Source organism: Diceros bicornis, chromosome 34 (genome assembly GCF_020826845.1).
Source record: "Diceros bicornis minor isolate mBicDic1 chromosome 34, mDicBic1.mat.cur, whole genome shotgun sequence".
Taxonomy (NCBI): domain Eukaryota; kingdom Metazoa; phylum Chordata; class Mammalia; order Perissodactyla; family Rhinocerotidae; genus Diceros; species Diceros bicornis.
Window position 1 is genome coordinate 24,645,092 of NC_080773.1, and position 27,284 is coordinate 24,672,375.

General features: G+C 47.2%; 1 protein-coding gene across 4 annotated transcripts in view; it reads left to right on the forward strand.

Annotated features, from left to right (window-relative positions):
• Positions 1–27,284, forward strand: part of TRPM4 (transient receptor potential cation channel subfamily M member 4) — a 39,559-nt gene that overhangs the window by 1,970 nt on the left and 10,305 nt on the right. The window contains exons 3-17 of one of the 4 annotated variants that reach the window (XM_058529780.1): positions 3,280–3,454; positions 3,954–4,134; positions 4,310–4,473; positions 4,675–4,858; positions 9,236–9,297; positions 9,415–9,606; positions 9,830–9,929; positions 13,749–13,861; positions 14,181–14,528; positions 14,695–14,829; positions 20,618–20,747; positions 20,921–21,066; positions 22,074–22,186; positions 22,549–22,626; positions 26,427–26,858. In XM_058529780.1, the coding sequence (XP_058385763.1) occupies positions 3,280–3,454; positions 3,954–4,134; positions 4,310–4,473; positions 4,675–4,858; positions 9,236–9,297; positions 9,415–9,606; positions 9,830–9,929; positions 13,749–13,861; positions 14,181–14,528; positions 14,695–14,829; positions 20,618–20,747; positions 20,921–21,066; positions 22,074–22,186; positions 22,549–22,626; positions 26,427–26,858 (2,553 nt within the window). Of the gene's footprint in view, positions 1–3,279; positions 3,455–3,953; positions 4,135–4,309; positions 4,474–4,674; positions 4,859–9,235; positions 9,298–9,414; positions 9,607–9,829; positions 9,930–13,748; positions 13,862–14,180; positions 14,529–14,694; positions 14,830–20,617; positions 20,748–20,920; positions 21,067–22,073; positions 22,187–22,548; positions 22,627–26,426; positions 26,859–27,284 lie in introns of those variants that run through there. The other 3 variants (XM_058529781.1, XM_058529782.1, XM_058529783.1) reach the window with 3 other exon arrangements.

The window sequence follows — 27,284 nt, forward strand, 5'->3', positions numbered from 1 at the left end:
TGCAAAGGATGCGCCACCGGACCCCATGGGTGCCGAGGGGACACAGGGTGTCACTAATGGCTTCTGGAGGGGGAGGGGCCAGTGAGGTGACATTTGAAGGACAAGTTGGAGTTTGACAGTTGAGGTGGGCTCAAGAGAGGCATGTGGACAGTGATCCCAGGAGCGAGACCGTCATGTTGAAGTTGCTTCTTGTTGGCAATGTGGTGTGGCTTGAAAATGGAGCAGAGTTCAGGGTGCAAGGGGCATCGTCACAAGAGAGGAGGCCACAGAGGAGGGCAAGGCCTCAGATGGGCCTCACAGGCCTCAAATGCCATCCCAAGGGGCTGGGACCTTGTGTTGGGGTGCTGCGGAGCCACAGGAGGGGCAAGGTCAACTCTGGGTGTGGAAAGACCCTCTGGGGGCTGTGTGAGGATGACTAGGAGTTCGGGAAGCCAGAGAAGAGGCTGGGTGAGGGTCCAGGTGGAAGACAAAGAGGCCTGAGCCAGACCAGGGCTGTGGGGACACAGAGGGGAGGGGACGGGGGCAGGAGCTTGGGGGGCGATGGATTTAGGGAGTGACAGGGGAAGGGAGGAGGATGGCTCCAGACATCTGATTTGGGGTCTGGGAGACAGTGGGGTTGTCCTCGAGATGGGGGAACCCAGGAGGATGAGCAGGTTTGCGAAATGTCGCCAAGCTCAGAGTGGGACTTCGCGCATAGGAGGGGCCTGGGAGGAACTGGGGTCATTGCAGACCTGGGTCTGGGACTCAGGGAAAGGTCTGGGACTTGAGAAGTCCTGGCTGTAGATGGTACAGAAACTGTGGAAGTAGGTGATATGCCACAGGGAAAAAAATGTGTAAATTCAGGGAGGTTGCAAACTGGCAGTTCTATGGCCAATTTTTTTTTGCATAGAAGAGCAGTTTTAAAAACCTGTCTCTGAATGCCTCAACACAAACACGCGTGCCTCATGTCACTACAGACTCTGGTGACACGCCCGCTTATTTTCCGCCTGATGCTTCTTCCCCTTATATTACTCGCCTGGCCCCCGGAAGCATCGAGTTTGAGACCTGTGTAGGAAGCCAGTGGTCCTTGCTCTGGCGCGAAGCTACACTCAAGGAAAGCACAGAGGAAGAGAAAGCCACAGATGAGGCAGTCACAGAGCAGCTGGTGGGGGCAGGTGTGCCCTGCCAAGGAAGAGGTTCTCTAGAATTGGAGCCTTTTTGCTGTGACCAGCTACTTTGTGATAAAGTCAGATGAGGGGCCGGCCCCGTGGCTTAGCAGTTAAGTGTGTGCACTCCGCTACTGGCGGCCCGGGTTCGGATCCCGGGTGCACACCGACGCACCGCTTCTCCGGCCACGCTGAGGCCGCATCCCACATATACCAACTGGAAGGATGTGCAACTATGACATACAACTATCTACTGGGGCTTTGGGGGAAAAAAAAAAGGAGGAGGATTGGCAATAGATGTTAGCTCAGAGCCCGTCTTCCTCAGCAAAAAAGAGGAGGAATAGCATGGATGTTAGCTCAGGGCTGATCTTCCTCACAAAAAAATAAATAAATAAATAAAAATAAAGTCAGATGAGACCTGAATACAGGCCACTGTATTTGGGGACGCGCAGGTAATTGCTGATCTTACAGAGAACAATTTCAGTTTCAGTGGCCACGCTGAGGAAGGAGGGTAGGAGGTGAGAAGTGCAGAAGGGGAGTCTGCCAGTGCTACCCACCAGAACTTTCTGCGATGGTGGAATGTTCCATATCCATATCCAATATGGCAGCCACTGGCCACATGAGGCTCCCGAGCACTTGAAATGTAGGCAGAGAGACTGAATTTTTCATTGTAATTAATTTTAATTTATTTGGATATAAAGAATCCCATGTGGCTAGGGGCTACTCTATTGGAGAGCATAGGTTCTGGAACATTCCATGAAGGAGTTTTGTTGGGAAGGGCTAGTGGGAAGTAAATGGAAAGGAAGGAGGTGGTCCAGGGATGAGGTTGAGATGGGTGAAACGATCAAGTGGGTAAACTGAGGCGTGCCAGGACCCTGGAGGTAGACTCAGAAAGGAGGGGTGTGTAGTGCTCACTCTGCCAGGAGCTGGGCTGTATATTCCCTTCATCCTGTGTTTGGATCCACTGGCCATTCTTTTAGTGTCTTCACAACTTTTGCCACATCCACGTACCACCTGTGCTATTCTTTCCATAAAACTGGTCCTTAAGTCTCAGTTCACTCGGTTTACATAAATGCGGGTCTCCCTCGATATATGAATCCTTTCTGGAATCAGGAACCAAAGAAATCTAGATACATTTTCAAATAAATCCCTCATTCCCCAAATTCATGTTGCTTGCTCTTTAAGACTCAGGTGCCAATCCCATTTAGATAGCAGGGATACTTGTACATTTATTTAGGGGGAAAAGGGTTTCATATATGATTACCATAAATGGAAAACCTGTTCCATTTGTCACAAGAAGGAAAAAAAAACAAGCCATAAAAGACAGTTGCAATGAAAAGCAAATAAAGGCATTTAGCTTCTAACTAGATCCTATTGCCAGTCCGGTTTTCGTAGCCCGAGGCCGGCTTTTCTCTGTTAAAGAGTAGCAAGGTGTTAGCCCATAAAGATCCCGGCATCTGGCTGAGCCTCTCTCCTTGACTATAATCAGAAGTAGAAAAGGAATGACTTTCTCGCTGTGTTATTCAAGGTTATTTAAAGCTTTGTGTGGAGTTCATGCAGAGTTGGCTCTCCCTCTGGGTCTGGAATGCAGTTCTCATTTTGGGAATATGGCGTGATTTCATTGGCTTCTCATTGTTCCATGAAGTAGCCTGTGTTATTATCATCTTTTCATCTGAGGAGGAAATTTAGGCTTAGAGAGGTGAAGCCGCCTGCCCAGAGTCACATGGCACAGGCTCTAGCGCGTGCGCACTCTCTGAATCTCTCTGTGGACTTTCCTTTTCCTGGTGAATAGCATCTGTTTGGACTGGGGATGGTGGGGACATCCCCTCTGAGCCCCCTGCACCGTTCCATTTCAGGCCTTGCAGGCAACAGCGAGGGTGGGGCCCTGCAGACCTGCCTGCTCAGGCTAATTTGAGCCGCGGCGGTGTCCTTCTGGTGGGCAAGGTGACTGTGGCTGCCCTCCCCCGCCAGTCTCTCCTTCAGGCTGGTTGGAGCCAGGGAGGGGCAGTGCCAGGGGCAGCATGGACTGTGACTGCTTCTGGGGAGCATGCAGAAGTATGCACACTTCTACAGGATGCTGGGGGCCGGTGGGGACACCCCTGGGGTTCATGCTCCCTCATCCTCTTCCCCCCAGGGAGACCTTGTGCCAGTGTGGGTGTCCCCGGAGTACGCACCCGTCAGTGGCTGTGGAGGATGCGTTTGGGGCAGCTGTGGTGACCGTGTGGGACAGTGACTTGCACACCACGGAAAAGCCCACTGATGCCTACGGGGACCTGGACTTCTTGGGCGCCGGCCACAAGGCCAGCAATGTGAGGCCTGCATGTCTGGGCAGGGCCAGGGTCGGCGAGTCGAGCGGCATGCCTCAGGGGCTCCCCGAGCCAGGGTCTGGGGGTGTCCCAGCTGAATGCTGTGTCTCCCCATTTGCCCATCCCTGTCTTCACCTCTCCCTGGATCTCTGTCCCCTCCACCCCGTCTGTCTTCTCTAAGTCTGTCTCCCTCTGTCTGGGTCTCTGTCCCCCTCTCTCTGGGTCTCTGTCCCCCTCTCTCTGGGTTTCTGTCCCCTTCTCCCTGGATCCCTGTCCCCCTCTCCCTGGGTCCCTGTCCTCTCTCTGTGTCTCTGTCCCCTTCTGTCTGGATCTCTGTCCCTGTCTCTCTGGGTCTCTGTCCCCCTCTCTCTGGGTTTCTGTCTCCTTCTCCCTGGGTCTCTGTCCCCTTCTCTCTGGGTCTCTGTCCCTTTCTCCCTGGGTCTCTGTCCCTTTCTGTGTCTTTGTCCCCCTCCCCGTGTCCCCTCCTCCCATGTGTCCACAGTTCCTCCGGCTCTCTGACCGAACGGATCCAGCTACAATTTATAGTCTGGTCACGCGCACATGGGGCTTCCGGGCCCCAAACCTGGTGGTGTCAGTGTTGGGGGGATCGGGGGGCCCCACCCTCCAGACCTGGCTGCAGGACCTGCTGCGACGAGGGCTGGTGCGGGCTGCCCAGAGCACAGGTGACTTCGGGGGGCGGTGCCTCCTGGGCGGGGGCTGACTGCCCATCTCCCCCGCTTCTCTGGGATGCTGTCTCCCCCGCCATCCCTGTGTGTGGGTTTTTGTCTCACCCTATTCTCTCTCTGTCTGTACACACCCGTGTGTCTCTGGACCTCACCACTCTCTGTCTCTGTGTAGGGGCCTGGATTGTCACCGGGGGGCTGCACACTGGCATTGGCCGGCATGTTGGTGTGGCTGTGCGGGACCACCAGATGGCCAGCATCGGGGGCAGCAAGGTGGTGGCCATGGGCGTGGCCCCCTGGGGTGTAGTTCGTAATAGAGAGAACCTCATCAACCCCAAGGTGGGACTCAGCGTCTTGGAAAAGGAGGGGGCTGGGGGCCCGGACTCCCGGGTCTGAGGGAGGAAGGCCTGGGGGATGGACTCCCGGGTCTGAGGGAGGAGGGGCTGGGGGCCCGGACGCCTGATCTGCAGGAGGAGTGCCTGGTGTCTGTCCTCCTGGCCCTGATGGAAAGACTCCCTGGTCTGGCCACTTGTCTCCCAGGGATCGTTCCCTGCAAGGTACCCGTGGCGCGGTGACCCCGAGGACGGGGTCCAGTTTCCCCTGGACTACAACTACTCGGCCTTCTTCCTGGTGGACGATGGCACTCACGGCCGCCTGGGCGGGGAGAACCGTTTCCGCCTGCGCTTCGAGTCCTACATTGCCCAGCAGAAGACAGGCCTGGGAGGTGAGTGGCCTCTTCCCCTCGCGGCCCACCGCCCAAGGCTCAGGATCCCAGTGGTCCGGTCTGGTCGAAATTTGGGGGTTGCAGTGAGGAATTTCCTATGGTCAAGCACCTTCTCCCATCATTTGCTGTGTTTTAAAAAATCTTTATCTTGAAATCTAAAATACACAAAAGTGGACGGCTTGATGAATTTTTAACAAACTGAACCCGCTTATGCAACCAGCACCCAGATCAAGAAATAGAATGTTTCCAGCCCCCAGACACCTCCTCCCAGCACCCAAGGGTCACCCCTATCCTGCTTCTAACAGCACAGAGTGGCTCTGACCGTGTTTCTGCTTCATATGAATAGAATCCTACCATCTGGGCATTTTTGTCTGGCTTCTTATATTCGATGTTATTTCTGTGAGATCCATCCATATCGTTGCATGAGTTGTAGTTTGTAAATATTCCATGGATCAAAGAAGAAAAAAAAGAAGCTAGGAAATATTTTGCATTGAATGATAATGAACGTATGACATACCAACACTTGTGGGATGCAGCTAATGCAATCCTTAGAGGGAAATTCATACATTTTATTTATTTATTTATTTATTTTTTAATGCTTCTTTGTTTGTTTATTTATTTGTTTATTTATTTTTTGTGAGGAAGATCAGCCCTGAGCTAACACCCATGCCAATCCTCCTCTTTTTGCTGGGGAAAACCAGCCCTGAGCTAAGAAATTTGTACATTTAAATGCATATATCAAAAAAAAAAAAAAAAGAAGAAGAAGAAGAAAGGCTAAAAATCATTAAAAAAAAATTTTTTTTTTTAAACCTAGCAACAGAACAGCAAATGAAGTCTAGGGAAAATAAAAGCAAGGAAATAATAAAGGCAGGGCAGAAATTGATACAATAGAAACAAATGTCCAGTGGTGGACAAAGTCAATTCAACCAAAAGCTGCTTCTTTGTAAACATTTCCTGTGTTTAAAAAAGTGTCCGCTTAATTCTTAAACTTTACGTAGTATTTCGGCAACTTTAATCTTATTTTTAAAATGGTCATACAGTAAGACCAGTTTTGGGGGGTGTATGGTTTTGTGAGTTTTAGCATATGTAGCGATCCATGTGAGTGTTTCCATGATCAGGACACAGATCAGTTACCATGAAGGCATTCCTTTTGTATGAGACCCGTGGTAGTCACTGATCTGTTCTCCGTCACTCTAGTTTTCTCTTTTCCAGAAGGTCCTATAAATGGAATAATATAATACATGACCTTTTGAGACTGGCTTCTTTCAATCAACAGAATATATTATGTCAGCTTTAATATGTGCTCATTGAACAAATCAAATCATATGAAGATACATAAAGAAAAAGTTAATGATCTTCTTTTCCCAGCTCCAACCCCCTCTATTGGGGTAATCAGTATTATACAATTTGGAGTTTATCCTTTTATACCTTTCTGTATGCTTATAAAATCCTATACAATTATACTTCCACCTAGTTGGTGTTTCTCTCTTTCTTTTTTATACTATGTTTATACATCTTACACTTTCTTATGACCATCTCTTTAGGTCCAAACTTCTCTATCTTTGATCTCCTTCTAATAGTTGCATGATATTCCTTGGTAATGGGTGTACCATCTGTTATTTAAAATTTTCTCAATTGATGGATATATAAAGTTTTACCAGTGTGTGGCACTACAAACAATGCTGAATAAATACCTTTGTATGGACGTCCATAATTACATACAGGTGTTTTAAATTCTATACAGTAGGGGCTGGCCTGGTGGCATAGTGGTTAATTTCACACACTCTGCTTTGGTGGCCCAGGGTTTGCAGGTTTGAATCCCAGTGGACCGATGCACCACTTCTCAAGCCACGCTGTGGCGCTATCCCACATACAAAATGGAGGAAGATGGGCACAGATGTTAGCTCAGGGCCAGACTTCCTCACACACACACACAAAAATTGTAAGTCAATTATACTTCAATAAAAAGAATTATAAATTCTATACAGTAGGTTCCCCAAGTGAGATTGCTGTGTGTCTGTATTAATAGAGAGTACTAGAAAACTTTCTAAAAGTTTGTAGCAATTTTCATTCCCATCAAGAATGTTTGAGAGCATCCTTTTCCATCTAGTCTCAACCAGCTCTGGATATTCTTGCTTTAAATCTTTTTCCAATCTGATGGGTAAAAAGTGACCTCACTTTTAACTTGATTTTTTAACTTATCTAACCATTGTTAAAAGATATAATCATATATTTTGTTGGCCAACCCAATTTCCTCAATTATGAATTGTCTATTCATATCGTTTGCACAGTTTTGAATTGGGCTATTTCTTTCTTATCTCTTTGTAGGAATTCTTTGTATCCTGTCAATAATAATGCTTTGATTGTTAGCTGTATTGTAACATTTTTAAAACATACTTTAATTATGCTACTTCCATAAAAATTCTATCATTTTTATGTGATATTTTTGTTGTTTCTTTTATAGCCTCTTGGTTTCCTGTCTTTTTAGAAAAGTCCATGCCACTCCAACACTATACAAATATTCTCTCTAAGTTTTCTTTTTAATATCTTATATTTAGACCTTTCATCCATCTGGAGATGATTTTTACATGTGTTGAGGTAGAGAGTCTGCATTTCTTTTCTTCAGTTGGGAAGCTATGTTTTGTCATGACCATTTAATAAGTAAGCCATCCTTTTCCAGCTGAACTGAAGCACAACTTTTATATATTTAGTTCCTTTATATGTAGAAATCTGTTTCTGAAACTTTTTCTCTTTTACCTCTCTATTCCTGTGCCAAAACTATATTTTGATTACGGTAGTTTAAAGACGTTTGAGAGCCAGCCCTGTTGGCCTAGTGGTTAAAGTTCCATGCTCTCTGCTTCCGCAGCCCGGGTTCGTTTCCTGGTCTCGGAACCACACCACTCGCCTGTCAGTAGCCATGCTGTGGCAGCGGCTCACGTAGAAGAACTAGAAGGACTTACAACTAGATATACAACCATGCTTGGGGCTTGGGGGAGAAGAAAAACACAAGAGAAAAGATTGGCAACAGATGTTAGCTCAGGGCGAATCCTTCCCTGCAAATAAATAAATAAATAAGATGTTTGAATACATATTAGGGAAAGTTCTCCCTCAGTGTCCTTCAAAAATTTCTTAGCTCTACTCTATTTATTCTTCCATATGAATTTTTTTTTTAAAGATTTTATTTATTGATTTTTTCCCCCCAAAGCCCCAGTAGATAGTTGTATGTCATAGCTGCACATCCTTCTAGTTGCTGTATGTGGGACTCGGCCTCAGCATGGCCGGAGAAGCGGTGCCTCGGTGCACGCCTGGGATCCGAATCCGGGCCACCAGCAGCGGAGCGCACGCACTTAACCGCCAAGCCACGGGGCCGGCCCTCTTCCATATGAATTTTAAAATTATTTTATTCTATTAAAAAAAAAGAAAAAGGAAAACACTTCCAAGCTCCTCCTACTCCCCCTTCCCCCAAACTATATTGAATTTATGTTACTTTGTGACAGGTTGACATGGTATTAGTTTTGCCGTTTATTCAGACCTTGTCCTTAAATAAGGATTATCAATTTCCTCATAAAAATCTTGTACTGGATGAATTAATTCCCAAGTATTTTATCATTTTTATCTAAACATGGATAAGATACATATCATTACTAGTTTGGAGAAAAGTTTTTGATTTTTGTGTATTTTTCTTGTATCAATCCTCTTACCAAATTCTCTTATTAATATTTACTTATTTTGAGTGGAGTCTCTCCAGTTTTCTGAGAATAAATTTCACATTTTCTTCAAATAGATACCTTTGTCTCTTCCGGGTTAAAAAAAACTACCAGTTTTCATTCCAATGAATGAATGAAAATCTTTCATTCCATTTCATTTTCTTGCTTTATTACACTAGCTCAAAACACCCGGCTGAATGTGACTAGTAGTAATATTGTCTCGTTTCTTAGTTTAATGGAAATAGAGTTACTATAAAACTATCTTATATGCTTTTGCTATTGGGCTTTGATAAATATCTTTACTGTGTTTGGATAGTCCTTTTTATTCCTTATTTCCTTCATTTTCTGTTTGAACTTTCATCCTCTCCTGGTTCCTGAGTGGTTAATCAATTACAGGATTGACTTGCACCAGAAATACCTGCCTCATTCAGGAATCCAGGAGTTCAGGCCCCCAGCCTCCTACCTCCCTTGGGAAGTGGAGCATTACTGTCTTCAAAATCTGGCCCCTCCCAATGTGTTCAAAGACATGACAATTCCCATGAGCCTCAGGACAGAGAGTTAGGCAGAAGCCAGTGTTTGCCCCAGGGACTCCTGGGAAATGTAGTTCTCTCCCATCCTTGGCAAAGGCTGATGGGAGGTGACCAAGCCCCCGGCTCTCTTCTCTCCTCAGGGACTGGAATTGACATCCCTGTCCTCCTCCTCCTGATCGAGGGTGATGAGAAGATGCTGAAGGTATAAGGGCCTGGACTCCTGGGTCCTGAGTCTTAGGGGAGGAGGGTCTGTGAGTGTGGACTCCAGGTGGGGTGAATACCTGCCTTCCCTGACCTGACTCCCTCCTTTATCCTGTAGCGGATAGAGAATGCCACTCAGGCCCAGCTCCCCTGCCTCCTGGTGGCCGGGTCTGGGGGAGCTGCAGACTGCCTGGCAGAGATCCTGGAAGACACTCTGGCTCCAGGGAGTGGAGGGGGCAGGCGACGTGAAGTTCGAGATTGGATTAAGCGTTTCTTCCCCAAAGGGGACCCTGAGGTTCTGCAGGCCCAGGTACAACATTAGGGGCCCAACTCTGGATCCTGAGATGGGAGGAGCTGGGAGCCTGGACTCCTGGATCTCAGGAGGAGGGGCTGGGAGCCGGGACTCCTGGGTCTGAGGGAGGAGGGGCTGGGGCCCAGGACTCCTGTGTCCTGGAGGGGAATGGTCTCCTGTGTCTCTGTGGACAGGGCTCAGGAGGAGTTAGGCTGGGGATGCAGAATTTGGTATTCTGCAGGTGGAGAAAATCATGACCCGGAAGGAGCTGCTAACAGTCTATTCCACTGAAGATGGCCCTGAGGAATTTGAGACCATTGTTTTGAAGGCCCTTGTCAAGGGTAAGACTTGGATGTCCAAATTCTCCCCCTCTCTCAGCTCAACTTGGGACTCCTTTCCTGGCCTGGGCACTTTATCCATCTTCTCTAAGCCAAGGTCTGTGCCCCTTTTTATCTCTTTTCTATTATCATTACCCTTTTTAGTGTTTCTTGGGGCTTTGCATGATGCTATTTGGACAGTTTTCCCGGGATACATTCATTATGTTCCAACGCTGCTTTCTTTCTGTTTGATCCATCCATCCATGTGTACATTGATCTTCCCATCCTTCCATCTACCCATTATTCCATTCGTTCTTCCTTCTTCCATCCATCCATCCTTCCATCCATCCATCCATCCATCCATCCATCCATCCATCTATCCATCCATCCATCTTGCCATCCCCTATCCATTGATAATTCCATCCACTCATCATCCATCCATCCATCCATCCATCTATCCATCCATCCATCCATCCATCCATCTATTCATTCACCCACCCACCCTTTCTTCCTTTCCTATATGCCTCCAATATGTGTTAAGCACTGAGGAGTAGGGGTTGAGAGTCAGAGATGAACCAAAGCACTGTTTCCCAGTGAGGAATTCCTGACATTTCTTTAGAAATGGCAACTTAGAGGAATGAAGGATGAAAACCAAGGTGGGGAGCATAATGGCCACGTGGTAGAGGCTGGGGATGGAGCTCATTTATTCATTCAACAGACATCATCCTAGGCTCCAGAGACTAAAGCAGACCCATTTCCTGCTCTCAAGGACACCAGATCCTACTAGGGTTGTTTGGACATAGCCTTAAGTAAAACTTAAGACAAGAGCATGGGAGAGGAATCACTGTCAGTAGCGGAGAAAATTCAAGGAGAAGGTGGTATTTAAATTGGGCCTTGAAGTGTCAGTAGAATTTGGACTTAGTAAGATAGGGAGGTGGGATAGATAAGTGGTAAGGAGGATTCCTGGGGCTCTGTGGGGCTGTGAGTGGGAAGGGTCGTTTTTGGTATCCAAAGTGTTTTACAGACACAACACCCACTTAGATAAAAACTCCCAAGAGTCATAGTGTCAATTTATAATGTGTTCTTAGCCCCAGGCCCCTACCCCAATTGTATCCACCATGTTCTTTGGTGTGGCAGAAGGAACGGTTACTTTTGACTTTGGAGTCAGATAAAGCTGAATTTGAGTACCAGCTTGGCCCCTTCCTTGCTGTGTGACCTTGAGAAAGAGACTTCCTCTCTCTGAGCCTTAGTTTCTCTCTCTGAAAAATTGAAATAATACCTTGCAAGAGTGTTGAGAGCCTCAGAGGCAACTTATGAGCAGTGCCTGGTCCCTGGGGCGGGGGGTGGGTGAGTGGGCAATAAACAGGAGCTCTTCTTAATATCATTCCATTTCCTGTGGGGACATAGCCTTAAATAGAAGATGACCACCAGTGGGCAAATCTGATTCACTTTACAGAAGTTAACTCACCAGCCTCCTAGGAGAAAACACAGCAGCTCTGTAAGATGTGGTTTTAAGGAATAGTGTTATAAGTCCGTTGCCTGCAGAATTGAAAGTGATCACACTCTGCTGGGGAAATCAGAGATGGCTGGACAGGCTCGGTGATCACGGAGCTTGAATGGATGGGGTTTCAGCAGGCGAGGCGGGAAGGGGGAAGGGAATGAATGCTCCTTAAGTGTCTAGTATGAGCCAGGCACTGTGCTGAGCAGTTGGCAGACATTTTTGCCCTGATTCGCCATTCCCGCCTGCAAGGATTGTCTCCTCCATTTTGCAGATGAAGAAACTGTGGCTCAAAGAGGGGGAAAGTCACTTGCCCAAGGTCACACAAGATAACAGGGATCAGGCTTTTAATGCAGGTCTGTCTGACTCTCACATCCACTGCATGGGGCATGTTTGGGGGAGAGGTAAGAGGCCCACATGGATGGCTTGAAGCATACGGCCTGAAGGGAATGTTGGAGATGAGGCCAGTGAGGTGGGCAGGGTCAGACCACCCAGGACCTCAACTGAGATGTTGTCCTGAGAGGCATGGGAGGGCCAGGGTCAGTTCTGTGTAGAGAAGGATGCTCTGGGATCAGGCTTGGGGAGACTAGAGAGGAGAAGAGAGACTGTGAGGAAAAGGAAGAGACTGCAGTGATGGTGGTGGGAGAGGATGAAGCTGGGGCCATGGGGACAGTAAGGGGCTAGGCATAGAGAGTCAGGGGGCTGGAGAGATGGGGCTTGGGGACTGAGGAGCTGTGGGACGTGAAGGGAGGAAGGGACAATGACAGCAACTGGGGGTCTGCCTCATTGACTGAGCGGACAAAGGGGCCATCCCTGAGATGGGGGAAGACTGGTTTGGGGGAAGGATGCTGAGCTCAGTATGGGACACGGTGAGCATGAAGGACCTGGGGGAGGTCAAGGTGATAGATGATGACATGTTAAGGCAGAATATAAAGCAAGATGTTATAAGTCATTTTTTCCCTTCTCTTGAAACTGTGAGGCAAGTAGGGGAGATTCACAGAAATCCCACTCTGAATTTGCTTCTGGGTTTTGAAAAGAAATATAAGGTTGTGTGGTCCGAGGCATGTTACGACCTCTTTCTGGGCCTCTGTTTCCTCAACTGTCAACCCTAGAGGTTACGTTCGTCAAGCTACAAATTCCTCCCGGTTTGGAACTTCTTCCTGCAGTTATTACTGATAACAGTGCTACAAAGTGGGTACCATTATCATTCCCATTTTATAGATGAGGAAACTGAGGCTCCCCAGGTTCAGTGGCTTGCCTGAAGTCATTCAGTTGGTATCAGCGGAGCTGAGATTGGAACCCAGGTCTACCTGCCTCAGAGCTCATTGCTCGTCTCCACTCCACTAGATCACCTAGTTCTGCAATACCAATTTTTGGAACAACGAAAATGAGAAGAAAGTCCCTCCTTGGCTTTGAAAATAGACATGGAGCAAGTGGAGACAGAAGGAAAAAGTAACTCCACAGCACAAGTGTTCTGAGACCCAGGCGTGTCTAGACTTTGCTTTACTTCTCCTGGGAATCACTGGATACTTCAGACTCTTCAGGTCCTTGTAGACTGCACATGTTTGGATCCATTAAATTGTTGGATCAAAGTTTTAGAGGCCTCTTGTTCTTCCCTGCTCTTTTTAACGACCTCCAGGGTCTTCTGGAATCTCTCTAACGTTTGGATCTTTTCCAACCTCATTTTCCGCTACTGTCAGCTCTCTCTTCTCACAAATACCCCCAAGTTTTAGGAAATCAGAGTGACTCACATTTGCAGTCATACCCTATTTTCCTGCCCCCTGGCCTTTGCTCAGGCTGCTTCTGTTGCCTTGAAGGTTTTTTTTCTCACCCTGGATGCATACCTTCAATCCTACCAGTCTTTCAACAGCCATCTTCTAGGAGCCTCCTTTGGATCAGTCCATACCTCTGTGATTGTCACCTCACCTGGTCCCTAATCACATCCTATGCTCACCTCCGAGGGCACCAGTCACTCTGTGGGTAGTTATGTGGTTCTGGGACGTATTTTTCTGGAACGAGCTCCTTCAGAGCAGAACTGTATCCAGTTTCTCTCTCCATCCCTCCCACTGCCTGGTCCATAACCTACCTCAATAAATGTTAAATGAATAAATGATTCCTTTTCCTTCTTCTTGGGGGCTCTAAACCACTAGCCTGCCCTCTGCTCCCTCAAGTGACCTTATGCTTATAACGGCCTGACTTCTTAAAGACCCCAGACTCTGCCCAACAACACCTCCTTGATATGGTATTTAAATGTCAGGCATCCCAAATAGAAGGAAAACAGACATTCATCAGACGTTCCCACCCTCCCCCTGATTTCTTGCCCCCTCTCCCTCTCACCCTTTCAGCCTGTGGGAGCTCTGAGGCCTCAGCTTACCTGGACGAGTTGCGTTTGGCTGTGGCTTGGAACCGCGTGGACATTGCCCAGAGTGAACTCTTCCGGGGGGACATCCAATGGAGGGTGAGGGGTCGGGGCCTGGGGTTGGGGATCTTGACAGGAGGATGAACTCTCTTCCTTCCCTGACATTTGGCCCTGTCTTCCATTATGGCCTGTGCAGCCTTCTCTTAATTGTCCATCCATCTCTGATTGTCCATCTGTGCCCATCTTATTCCCTCTCTCCACATCCATCCATCCATCCATCCATCCCTCCCTCCCTCCCTCCATCCATTCATCATCACTTATAGCTCTGTTTCCTCATCTCTTGCCCTTAACCTCTGACCTCAGCTGGCCTTCTGTCTGTCTCTGCTCATCTCTTCCCATATTCATCCCGCCCCGCCAGTCCTTCCACCTGGAGGCCTCCCTCATGGACGCCCTCCTGAACGACCAGCCGGAGTTCGTGCGCTTGCTCATCTCCCATGGCCTCAGCCTGGGCCACTTCCTGACTCCGATGCGCGTGGCCCAGCTCTACAGCGCGGCGCCGCCCAACTCGCTCATCCGCAGCCTTCTGGACCAGGCGTCCCACTCCCACGGCGGGAGCACCAAAACCTCCGCGCTTAAATCTCCTGGGGAGCCCCAACCCCCTAACGTGGGGCGGGTGCTGCGGATGCTGCTGGGGGAGACGTGCGCGCCAAAGTACCACACTGGAGGCGCCGAGGATCTCTACCCAGGCCATGGCTACCGGGAGAGCGTAAGCACCAGGCGAGGCTGGGTTGGGGAGGCGCAGAGGGACCCGGGGGCGTGGCTATGTCAGTTGGGGGCGTGGCCAGATAGCGAGGGGTGGGGCCTATGGTTGGGGCGTGGCCAGGCAGGGTCTGGGGCGGAGCCAATCCTCACCACGCCTCCCTTGCCTGCAGACTGGCCTGCTTCTGGACTCTGCCACGCCAGAATTCACGCTGAGCACTGTCCCCGGGCAGGCGCCCTGGAGTGACCTGCTCCTCTGGGCTCTGCTACTGAACAGGGCTCAGATGGCGGTGTACTTCTGGGAGATGGTGAGTGCTGACTTGATCTCTGATTCTACTCTCACCTACATCCCTGTCGTTTATTTCTACAGAACTCCGTTGCCCCCGCTATATGATTCTCTGACTTCTGACGTCATCCCGGCCCCCACCCCATCCTCCATTGCTGATACTTGACTCCAACTTCTGCTTCTTCCTTTTTTTTTCCCCCCATATCATGCTTTTCTTGTAACTTGCCTTTTCTGTTAACGATATCTATTGGGCATTTTCCCTTGTTCATCCATATAAATCAATCTCGTTCTATGGAAACGTTTGCCTGTATCAGGAAGTTAGACGTTACCCTGTAACTGATGGGGAGTCATTTAAGCATAGTTACACTCATAATTTAGATACATTGCTGTAGTTGCAACATAGATGGCAACAAAACTAGAGGCAAAGATGCCAGGTAAGAAAGTAAAGCTGGGGTCTTCCAGGCAGCCATGATGAGGGGCTGGACTGAAGCACATGGGATGGAGGTGTTGGGACACACTGGAAAAGTTTGAGAGGTTAAAAAAGAAAGAAAGAAAGAAAGAAAAGAGTCATGGGATTCAAATAGGATCTGAGATAGAGCCTATTTTTATGCCATAGGAATATCTTGACAGGACTTCTTCAGCCTTGGGTTGTTTTCAGCCCATCAGGTCATGGGTTAAATATAGATTCTTTTTCGTTGAGATAAAATTCACCATTTAAACCATTTAAAATTGTACAATTCAGGAGCCTTTTGTACACTCACAATGTTGTGCAGCCACCATCTCTGTCTAGCTCCAGAATATTTTCATCACCCCAAAAGGAAATCTGGTACCCATTAAGCAGTCACTCCCCATTCCCTCCTCCCTCCAGCCCCTGGCAACCACTGATGAGCTTTCTGTCTCTATGGATTTACTTATTCTGAATATTTTATATAAATGGAATCATATAATATGTGATCTTTTGCACCTGACTTCTTTCACTTAGCATGGATGAACTTTCGTGGCTCATCCATGTTGTAGCCTGTGTTAGTGCTTCATTCCATTTTGTTGGTGACTATTCCATTGTGTAGATAGACCACATTTTGTTGATCCCTTCATCCACTGATGGACATTTGGGTTGTTTCTGCCTTTTGGCTATTGTGACTAATGCTGCTATGAATATTTGTGTACAAGTCTTTGTTCGGATACCTGTTTTCAGCTCTTTTGGGTATATACCTAGAAATGGAAGTGCTGGGTCATATATTGACTCTATATTTAACTTTTTTTGTGTGTGTGTGAGGAAGATCAGCCCTGAGCTAACAACCATGCTAATCCTCCTCTTTTTGCTGAGGAAGACCGGCTCTGAGCTAACATCTATTGCCAATCCTCCTCCTTTTTTTTTTTTCCCCCAAAGCCCCAGTAGATAGATGTACGTCATAATTGCACATCCTTCCAGTTGCTGTATGTGGGACACGGCCCCAGCATGGCCAGAGCAGCGGCGCTCCAGTGCGTGCCCAGGATCCGAACCCAGGCCGCCAGTAGTGGAGAGTGCGCACTCAACCGCTAAGCCACGGGGCCGGCCCTATATTTAACTTTTTGAGGAGCTGCCAGACTGTTTTCCACAGTGGCTGCACCATTTTACATTCTCACCAGCAATCTATGGGGACAAAAATTCCATTTTGTCCACATCCTCAACAACGTTTGTTATTAATTTTTTGTATTGTGATAAAATACAGATAACGTACAATTTACCATTTTAACCATTTTCAAGTGTACAGTTCACTGGCATTAAGTACATTCACGTTGTTGTGCAACCATCACCATCACCATCTCCAGAACTTTTTCATCATCCTAAACTGAAACTCTGTACCCATTAATCAATAACTCCCCATTCCCCCAGCCCCTGGCAACACCAATGTACTTTCTAACTCCATGAATCTAGGTACCTCATGTAAGTGGGATCATACAATATTTGTCCTTTTGTGTCTGGCTGCAAATATTTGTCCTTTTATGTCTGGCTGACTCCACTTAGTGTAATGTTTTCGAGTCTTGCCCATATTGTAGCGTGTGTCAGAATATCCTTCCTTTTTAAGGTTGAATAATATCCCATTGTATGGATATACTACATTTTGTTTATCCATTCATCTGTTGATGGACACATGGATTGTTTTGACCCATTTGCTATTGTGAATAATACTGCTATGAACATTGGTGTACAAATATCTGTTTGAGTCTCTGCTCTCAATTGTTTTGAGTACACATCTAGCAGTGGAATTGCTTGACCATACGGTAATTCTAGATTTAATTTTTTGAGGAATCACCATACTGTTTTCTACAGTGGCTGTACCATTTTACATTTCCACCAGCAATGCACAAGTGTTTCAGTTTCTCCACATCTTCACCAACACTTGTTATTTTCTGTTTTTTGTTGTTTTTTTTTTTGATAATTGCCATCCTAATGGGTGTGAAGTGGCATGTCACTGTGGTTTTGATTTGCATTTCCTTAATGATTAGTGATGTTGAGTATCTTTTCACATGCTTATTGGCCTAAGATCTATATACCTTTGGAGAAATGTCTGTTCAAGTTCTTTGCCTATTTTTTAATTGGCTTGTTTATCTTTCTTGTTGTTGAATTCTAAGAGTTCTTTATATGTTCTGGATATTAATCTCTTATCAGATAGATGATTTGCAAATATTTTCTCCCTTTCTGTGGGTTGTCTTTTCACTCTGTTGATAGTGTCTTTTGATGCACAAAAGTTTTATGTTTTGGTGAAGTCCAATTTGTCTATTTTTTCTTTGGTTGCTTGGGCTTTTGGTGTCATATCTCAGTAACCATTGCCAAATCCAAGGTCATAAAGTTTTATCCCTATGTTTTCTTCTAAGAGTTTTATAGTTTTATGATTATTATATATATTATAATTATTTAATCCTACATGTTTATCTTTCTTTAATTTATTTTTTTCTTGAGGTAACATTGGTTTATAACATTATATAAATTTCAGGTGTACATCGTTATATTATATATGTTAATCTTAATGACATTCCTTGTGTGTGATGAATATTATATATGTTAATCTTAATGACATTCCTTGTGTGTGATGAGTCACTTCTCTCACTGATTTCAAGATTCTCTCTTTGTTTTTGGCTCTCAACAATTTGATTATAAAGTTTCTCAATGTGGATCTCTTTAAATTTTTCCTACTTGGAGTTCCTTGATCTTCTTGGCTGTATAGATTCATGTCTTTCATCAGGTTTGGGAAGTTTTAGTCCATTGTGTCTTCACATATTCTTTCTGTTCCTTTCTGTCTGTCCTCTTCTTTTGGGACTCCCATTATGCATATATTGGTATGCATTGGTGTCACACAGGTCTCTTAGCATCTGTTTATTTTTCTTGATTCTTTTTTCTTTCTGCACTTCAAACTGGATAATCTCAACTGACCTATCTTCAAGTTCACAAGTTCTTTATTCTGCCTCCTCAAAGCTGCTGTTGAGCCCTTCTAATGAATTTTTCATTTCTGTTGTTGCACTTTTCAGCTCCAGAATCTCTATTTGTTTCCTTTTTATAATTTCTATCTCTTTATTCATATCCTCTATTTGGTGAGACATTATTTGCCTGGCTTCCTTTAGTTCTTTGTCCATGATTTCCTTTAGCTTTTTTTTTTTAATAATTTTATTTATTTTTTTCCCCAAAGCCCCAGTAGATAGTTGTATGTCATAATCGCACATCCTCTAGTTGCTGTATGTGGGACGCGGCCTCAGCATGGCCGGAGAAGCGGTGCGTCGGTGCGTGCCCGGGATCCGAACCCGGGCCGCCAGCAGCAGAGCGCACACACCTAACCGCTAAGCCACGGGGCCGGCCCTCCTTTAGCTTTTTGAACACATTTAAGACAGTTGATTTCAAGTCTTTTTTTTTTTTTTTATGTCTCTTACATTTCGTTTAATCTACAACAGCCTACGTTATCCCTCTCCCTCCATTTTTTTTTTTTAATTTTTTGTTTATTGCAGTAACATTGGTTTATAACATTGTAAAAATTTCAGGTGTACATCATTGTACTTCTATTTCTGCATAGATGATTTCAAGTCTTTGTCTAGTAAATCCAGTGTCTGCTATTCCTCAGGAATAGTTTCTATTAATTTCTTAATAAGTGAGTGGGCCATACTTTCTTGATTCTTTGCATGCTTGATAATTTTTTGTTGAAAGCTGAACATTTTGAATATTATAATGTGGCAAATCTGGAAATCAGCTTAGCCCCTCCCTCTAGGATTTGTTGTTGCTGGTTACTGTTGTTTGTTTGTTTAGTGACTTTTCTAAGCTATTTTTGTAAAGTCTGTATTCTTTGTCATGTGTGACCGCTGAAGTCTGTTACCACACCAGGCTCGTTTTGCCTGCCACACAGTATGCCAATCATGGGGATGACAAGCTTTGCAGCAGAGAAAGGGTTTATTCACAAGGCAGCCAAGTGAGATGGGAGAACAAGTCTCAAATCCGTCTTCCTGAATATGCGGATTAGGGATATTTATGGGATAGAGGGGCAGGGTGGTCTGGAGTGTGGGGATAGATGATTGGAAGTAAGGAGAAGTGAGAGAATTGATGATCTGCACAAGCATAGTCAAGCTTTGTGGCTCTTCATAGGACGCATACTCACAAAGTGGTGGCATTAGCATGATCTGGGGGTGGAGTTTTCAGCCTCTGTGATGTCAAAGGGTGACCTTTCGGACATTAGTGCAGGCCCAGTTGATGGGTCGGTGGTCTCAACTGGCCTGAACTGGACAAGGAGTCCACTCTCAGTTCCCGGAAAAACAAGTTAAACACCTGATACTATGGTGACGTAAGACAGAGATGTTATCTATAAAGAACCTAGTGGGAATCTAAGTTCTTTGAGCCTAAAAGGCAGCCAGAGGTGAAAGCTTAGGGTTTTCTCTAGTCCTTTCCAATCTTGGTCATGCATGTAGTCTTCCAGATTCCCTGCTACACGAGGAGATTTTCAAACCCCTTATTCCCCAAAGTATCTCCTGCCCCAGCCACTTCCCTCCTAAGCCATTCAGTCTATCTGTTGCTTGCCTCAACTGTTATTCTTTTGCCTCAGGCAGCTAAGGCTAATTCATTTGCCTTTAAATGCTTTCAAAGACCACCTGGGAAGCCACTTCTGCTCTGGGAAGCTCCAAGACCACTGAAACAAAGGCAAGCCCTTGAGCTGTTCCTTCAAGGAGCCACCAGCTAGGTCCATAGACACAACCACAATTACTTAAGAGTAAGATCTGAATTGCTCTCTCTGGTACCAACAACCTCCACCAGGAATGTGGGCTGTTGCCTCTAAGGCCGCCACTGAGCTGGGGAGTTGGCAACGGTAAGCAGGTTAGTTAAAATATCACAGCTCTCTTTTACTGAAATTTAGCATTTCTCATTAAGCAGTCTCCTGTTTGTTGTAAGTTTTATATTAGATTCCAGAATTCTCAAAAAGTTGATTCTGACAGCTCTTGCCAGCCTGTTTGTTGCTTTTGTGGAGGGACGGAGTTTTGAAGTTCTCCACTCCGCCATTTTAGGCAACATCTCCAATTGCTTTTTGACCTGTCTGTCACCTCTGATGTCATTCTAGCTCCAGCCTAGCCCCTGATCTCTGAACCACCTGACTTCTGACATTTTCACCTGATGTCCAGTTTCTTCCAGATCCATCTACAAACATTACTTTATCCTTGGCCTCTGATGACTTTGGTTAATTTCTGACATCTGGCTCCGTCCCTTCCCTTGATCACAGGCTTCCCCCCTACTTCATCCCTCTGTGAACCTCGCTCCAAGCTCTGACCCTATCCATGACCCCTCTCTGTTTCTCCAGGGCTCCAATGCTGTGGCCTCAGCTCTTGGGGCCTGTTTGTTGCTCCGAATGCTGGCGCGCCTGGAGACTGAGGCTGAGGAGGCAGCACGGAGGAAGGAACTGGCGGCCAAGTTTGAGGGGCTGGGTGTTGGTGCGTGGGGCAGGGGTGCCTGGGGGCAGGGACAGGGAGCTGCATGAAGGGGGTTGTGCATCTCCCCACTCCTCCTTTCATGACCCTGCTCCCCCCTTCAATCTCCTCATTTCTCCCCTCATCCTGTCTTCCCACTCCTTTCCCTCCGTCTCACATAAATCCTCTGCCCCTAGACCTCTTTGGCGAGTGCTACCGCAGTAGCGAGGAACGGGCCGCTCGCCTGCTCCTCCGACGCTGCCCGCTCTGGGGGGATGCCACTTGCTTCCAGCTTGCCATGCAGGCTGACGCCCGTGCCTTCTTTGCCCAGGATGGGATACAGGTGAGCCTCTGAGACCCCAACATCCCAAAGAGTTCCCAACTGGACTCTGGGAAGTATGGAGGATAAGCCCTTGCCATTGTGGGCAGCCCATGGTCTTGATCAGCCTTTCCCCCAGAGACCACCCCTCCTCTACAAAGCCTCAGCCCTCTCCCAGAAAGCCTGCTCTTCCCATAAGAAGCCCCACTCCCTGCCACAGGAAAGCCAACCTTCCTAAAAAGTTCTAGTCCAGATACAAGAATTCCTGGTGACCTTAGTAGGAAGTCCTGCCTCTCACACAGGAAGTCCTTCCCACTTCCTGAAGAGGTCCCAGTTCTAGGTGTCAACATGTAGAATGACCTCACTGGACAATTACATCGTGTTCTGGACAAAGACAAACTCTGGTTTAGGAAATCCCGCCCTTCCTATAGGAAATCCCGTCCTTTGGGAAGCCCTACTTGTCCCCACAGTCTCTCCCATCCTCCCAATCCTGACATTTTGAAAGCTTTCTCAGTATCGTTAATCTAAATTTGACAGGGGCTCAGAGAGTCCTGCCCTCTGTGCAGGAAGTTCTGTCTACCCAACAGGAAGTCCCACCCTCACTTGTTGGAATGATTTGGTGGCCTTTTCAAGTAGTTACCCGGAGTCCTTTGCTTTGGAAAGTGGTTAAACTTATGGATTCCAGCTTGTTCACCTTCCTTAACCATCCTGTGCCCCCTCTGTGAAAAGGGAGAAAATACTAGTACCTGTCCTCCTGGGGGGTGGCGAGGCTTAAGTGAGCTAATCTATGTGAAGTGCTTAGCCCAATATCTGGCATATTGTGCTAATAAATGTTAGCTGTCTAACTCTATTAGATAAAACCTGGGACAGGTGGCCCTCGCCTTTGACCACCTTCATCCGCCCCTGATAGTTATGGTCCTTGCATTGAGTGCTTGCTCTGGGCTCTGGAGCTGTGGCCCAATCCTTGCCTGGGGTCTTTGGGGAGGGGCTGTGGGGAGATTCAGACTCCTAATCCTCCCCACATCCCACAGTCTCTGCTGACACAGAAGTGGTGGGGGGAGATGGACAGCACCACGCCCATCTGGGCCCTGGTTCTCGCCTTCTTTTGCCCCCCACTCATCTACACCAACCTCATCAACTTCAGGTCAGTGCCTTGGAGTCAGATTGGCAGGAGGGGTGCTCAGTTTCTCCTTCCTGCTCACTTCTGGCCGCCTTTCTGCGTAATCTGTCCAGTGCTTCCCCTCTTTATTTACTCTCTGTTCCTTCCCAAGTTGGGGGCATGTTCTGGGAGGTGAGCTTTTGGGGGCTCTCTGCGGTATCTCTAGGGTCAGTTCCTCTGCCCTCTGACCATGGCTCTGGGGGAAGGTCCCTTTGGAGTGACACTCGGGGGGCACCTCTCTGTCTCCCTGCCATGTCTCTGGGTGAAGAAGTTTGGGTCTCTCTGGAGAATTCCTCTTCCACTCTCCCCTCCTCCCATTTCTCCCTCTGTGCTTCCCTCCATTCCAGGAAGTCGGATGAGGAGTCCACACAGAAGGACCTGATGTTTGACATGGATACAGCCATCAATGGGGAAGGGCCTGCTGGGTGAGTGAGGCACCAGCACCGTGTGAGGTGGGGCACCCTGGGCATCTCCAGGAGCACCAGGTACTGTGAGCAAGGCTGGAGGGGAGAAGTGGGGCTTCAGGAGATAGTGGTTTCATGAAGCCACTGAAGATACTGAGGAAGTTTCCCAAATGCCAAGCTCAAGGCTTAATTCAAGCTTTGGTTCTGCCACCAAGGAGTTCCTCACTGGAAATCAACTCACTTCACGCTACATGTACTTCCGTCTCGGTATCGCAAGTGGAACTGCATGGATTTGGTTCATTTTGGGATCTTTTGCCTATTTTTTTTTTCTGACTCCAGGGCTTTTGCTCTTAATCTCTATGCTATGGTGCCCATGAAGGTGTTATCAAAATCAGGCCCAAACAAATGAAGTAAAATATTTATCAATCTTCTGATAATTCTGCAGAGTGGAGGTGCGGGAGGACGCGGCTCTGAGGCAAGCAGACCTGGGATCAAATCCTGACTTAGACTTTGGCAGTGACTTCACCCATGGGCCTCAGCTTTCTTTTCTATAAAGAGAAGGCGCAGGGCCGGCCCCGTGGCTTAGCAGTTAAGTGCGCGCACTCCGCTACTGGCGGCCCGGGTTCGGATCCCGGGCGCACACTGACGCACTGCTTCTCCGGCCATGCTGAGGCCGCGTCCCACGTACAGCAACTAGAAGGACATGCAGCTATGACATACAACTATCTACTGGGGCTTTGGGGGAAGAAAAAAGGAGGAGGATTGGCAGTGGATGTTAGCTCGCAGCCGGTTTTCCTCAGCAAAAAGAGGAGGATTAGTATGGGTGTTAGCTCAGGGCTGATCTTCCTCACAAAAAAAAAAAAAGAAGAAGAAGAAGGCACAGAGAAGGTTGCACCTGTGTGAGTCAGGTTAGGGTGGGTAATGCTGCAACAACAAAATATCCCAAACTCTCCATGGCTGGCAACAGCAAAGGTTTAGTTCTCCCTCACACTCCAGCTGTAGGTTGGCCGTGGTTCTGCTCCACGTGGTCTCTGCTTTGGGATAAGCAAGCACCTTCTAGCTGAGATGCCGCTGGTCTCATGGCGGAGGGAAAAGAGACATGGCGAACCAGGGACTGGCTCTTCAGTGGAAGTGACAGGTGTCACTTTTGCCCACATCTCATTGGTAAAACCAAGTCATCTGGTGATTCCTTAGCTCCTAATTCTCCCACTGGAGGAGAACCAGAATATTTAGTGCACAGTCGTACAATGAACTGCAATGCCTCATGGGGCGGTGGGAGGAGTAATGGAGACAATGTGTATAAAATGCATATCGTAGTACCCGCCACATGGTAAGTGCTCAGTTAACGGGGATTATTATTACTGCTGCTATTATTAATATATTTACTATTTATTTTGTTGAATGGTGTGTTCGTATGTGTGTATGTAGGTATAAGGGTCTAAATCTATAGTAATAGAGAAACAGAGGAAAAGGCCCACATTTATACCCATCTTTGCATCCTCCACCTCTACTTTAGCCAGATAAATGGGGACAGGGAGGGACCTCACCCTCCAATATCCCAGAAGAAAAAATGTTTCTGGTAACTGTTAGGAACATGATCAGACTGCCAGAAGTCTGTAAAACCCACGACATACCTCGTGAAATGTCAAATTTAAATATATGTGTATATATATGTATATTTTTTTTTCTGAGACAATGCACAAAGAATGCAAAATATTTGTCAAGACAGAAAACTGAGAAAAAAATTTGGACCACTGGAAAAGGTTGGCTGGAAGACCCCAGTGTCGGGATCAATAATGGTGTCCTTGCCTAGTGATTCCCCAACTGTTGCACCATATGATGACGACGATGACGATGACATAGAACACTTACAATGGGCAGCCATTGTGCTAAATCCTTTTGAAAATAAGTTCATTTAATTTTCTCAACAATCCTATGTAGTAGGGTCTATTATTATCCCCATTTTACAGATGAAATAACTGAGGCATTAAGTCACTCTCCTCAGATCACACGTGGTTGGTAAGTGGTAGAGGTGGGATTTGAACCCAGATCGTCTCATGCCTGAATCTGTGCTCTTAGTCACTGTGGAGAGCCACCTCCAGGGAGAGCTCCATAAAAGGACAGATCCCTGGCTCCTGTCCCCGGGAGGCGTGGGGATGGGCCCAGGAATCTGTGTGTGGCCTGGCTGTGGGTGAGTCAAGATGGCAGATGCTGGGAAGTATTCTGACCCACCACACGTTCTCGCTGTTAGGACCCTGCGGAGGGTGAAATGGGAAACCCCAGGACTGTACTCCTCGTCATTAGGGGGCTGGTCTCTCTGCATCTGACCCCCTTTCTCCAATACTTCTCACTCTCTTTACCTTTAACCATTCTTTCCACTTATTTTCTTTAGAACAGCTTAACTGAGATATAATTCACATACCATTCAGTTCACCCATTTAAGGTGTACAAGGTTTTTAGTATATTCACAGAGTTGTGAAATCATCACCACAATTAATTTTAAAACATTTTCATCGCTGCAACAAGAAACTTTGTACACATTAACAGTCACTCTCCTTCCCCCATTTCCCTCCAGCCTCAGTCAACCACTGATCTACTTTCTATGGATTTGCCTATTCTGGACGTTTTATATAAATGGAAGCATGAACTGTGTGGTCTTTTATGATTGCCTTTGTTCACTTAGCATCATATTTTCAAGATTTATCCACATTGTAGCCTGGATCAGTGCTTCATTTCTTTTTATTGCTGAATAATATTCCATTGTGTGGATAGAACAACATTTGATTTATCCATTCATCAGTTAATGGACATTTGGGTTGTTTCCACTTTTGGGTTTTTATCTTTCTGCTTGGTTTTTTTTTAAGATTTATTTATTTATTTTTCCCCCAAAGCCCCAGTAGATAGTTGTATGTCATAGTTGCACATCCTTCCAGTTGCTGTATGTGGGACGCGGCCATGTGGCCGGAGAAGCAGTGCGTCAGTGGGCGCCCAGAATCCGAACCCGGGTCGCCAGCATCAGAGAGCGCGCACTTAACCGCTAAGCCACGGGGCCGGCCCTCTGCTTGGTTTATAAAGAGAGGATGCCTCTTCAAGCCGGTTTCTTTTTCCTGTTAGCTTTTTGAGTTTATTATTATTAGTATTACTCATGTTGGCATTTCTGATTTGAGGTCAGAATTAAGAGTCAAGATGAACCTGGGGTAGAGGATCAGAACTCAGGCGAGAAGGCTCAGCCGTGTGAGTGGACCAAGACAGTCAGAATTCAGAAGCCAAATATGGCTGCGTGGTCAGAGATCAGACATGGGGAGGGAAGAGTTATGTGAGAAAACTGGGCTGGATCATCTGATATCAGAATTTGTGGGTCAGAGGTTAATATTCAGGGACTGAGTTCTCAAACCTGGGGAGCCGAGGTCCTGCAAGAGAGAGGTCCGAGGTCATATTTGAGGGTGAGCGGTCAGGTAGACGGTCCAAGGTCAGACATAGAGTCAGAGATTGTGAAGGTGAAAGAAGAGGGACTTGGAGTCAAAAGCCAAACAAGAGTCAGAGGTCATCCCAGGGGTTAGAGGCCAGAAGGGCAGAGGAAGAAGTCAGAGGTGGATGGTCAGCAGGATTGATGCTAGGAGATTTCAGAGGTCAGAGGTCAGATACAGGGGTCAAAAGTCAAGGAGATGGCAGACATCAGACTCAAGTTTCAGGTCAGGCGGGGTCAGAAGTGGTAAAGATGGAGGAGGTCAGATGTGAAAGGTTAGAGGTCTTGATAATGGTCAAGGTCAGGTTCAGAGGTCAGGTCGAGCCTTCCTCCCTCCTCTCCCTCTCTCCCCCAGGCCGGCAGACCCCCCTGAGAAGACGCCCTCGGAGGTGCTGAAGCAGCCCGGCCACGGGGGCTGCTGCGGGGGGTGCCCCCCGCGCCTGCGCCGCTGGCCCCAGTTCTGGGGGGCGCCGGTGACGGCCTTCGTGGGCAACGTGGTGAGCTACCTGTTCTTCCTGCTGCTCTTCGCCCGCGTGCTGCTCATCGACTTCCAGCCCGAGCCGCCCGGGCTGCCGGAGCTGCTGCTCTACTTCTGGGCCTTCACCCTGCTCTGCGAGGAGTTCCGGCAGAGCCTGGGCAGCGGCTGGGGCGGCCTGGCCACGGGGGGCTCCGGGCCGGGCCCCCGCCACGCGCCGCTGCGCCGCCGGCTGCAGCTGTACCTCTCGGACGCCTGGAACCAGTGCGACCTGCTGGCCCTTACCTGCTTCCTGCTGGGCGTGGGCTGCCGGTGAGTCACCGCCAGCGATTTTATACGCAGGGCGCTTAAACTAGCTTCAGTCATTTTCATTTTCAGTTTCTGAAATTATTTCAATTTGGTTAGTTATTATTGAGTTAAGTTTTATGACAAATATTTGGTTCATGTTCCTGTTTGTGTCTGTATCGAATTTTGCCAAAATCTGGGGTCTGTGCTTGTGAATTTTACTTTGTGGCTTTTGTTTCTTTCATGTCTAGTTTTCTTGGGTCAAATGTCAGATTCAGATTTCGTCAGAGAGGCTTGAATGTTCTGTCAGCTTTTTAGTCCATAAAAACCGTGACCGTTTCTGCTTATTTCTTAGCTAATTTATAAAAACAAATATTGAGGAATTACCCTCAAATGTTTTCTGTTGCCCAGACTGGGCTGTATAATGTTAGTTCATTTCTTCCATAGTTTCCA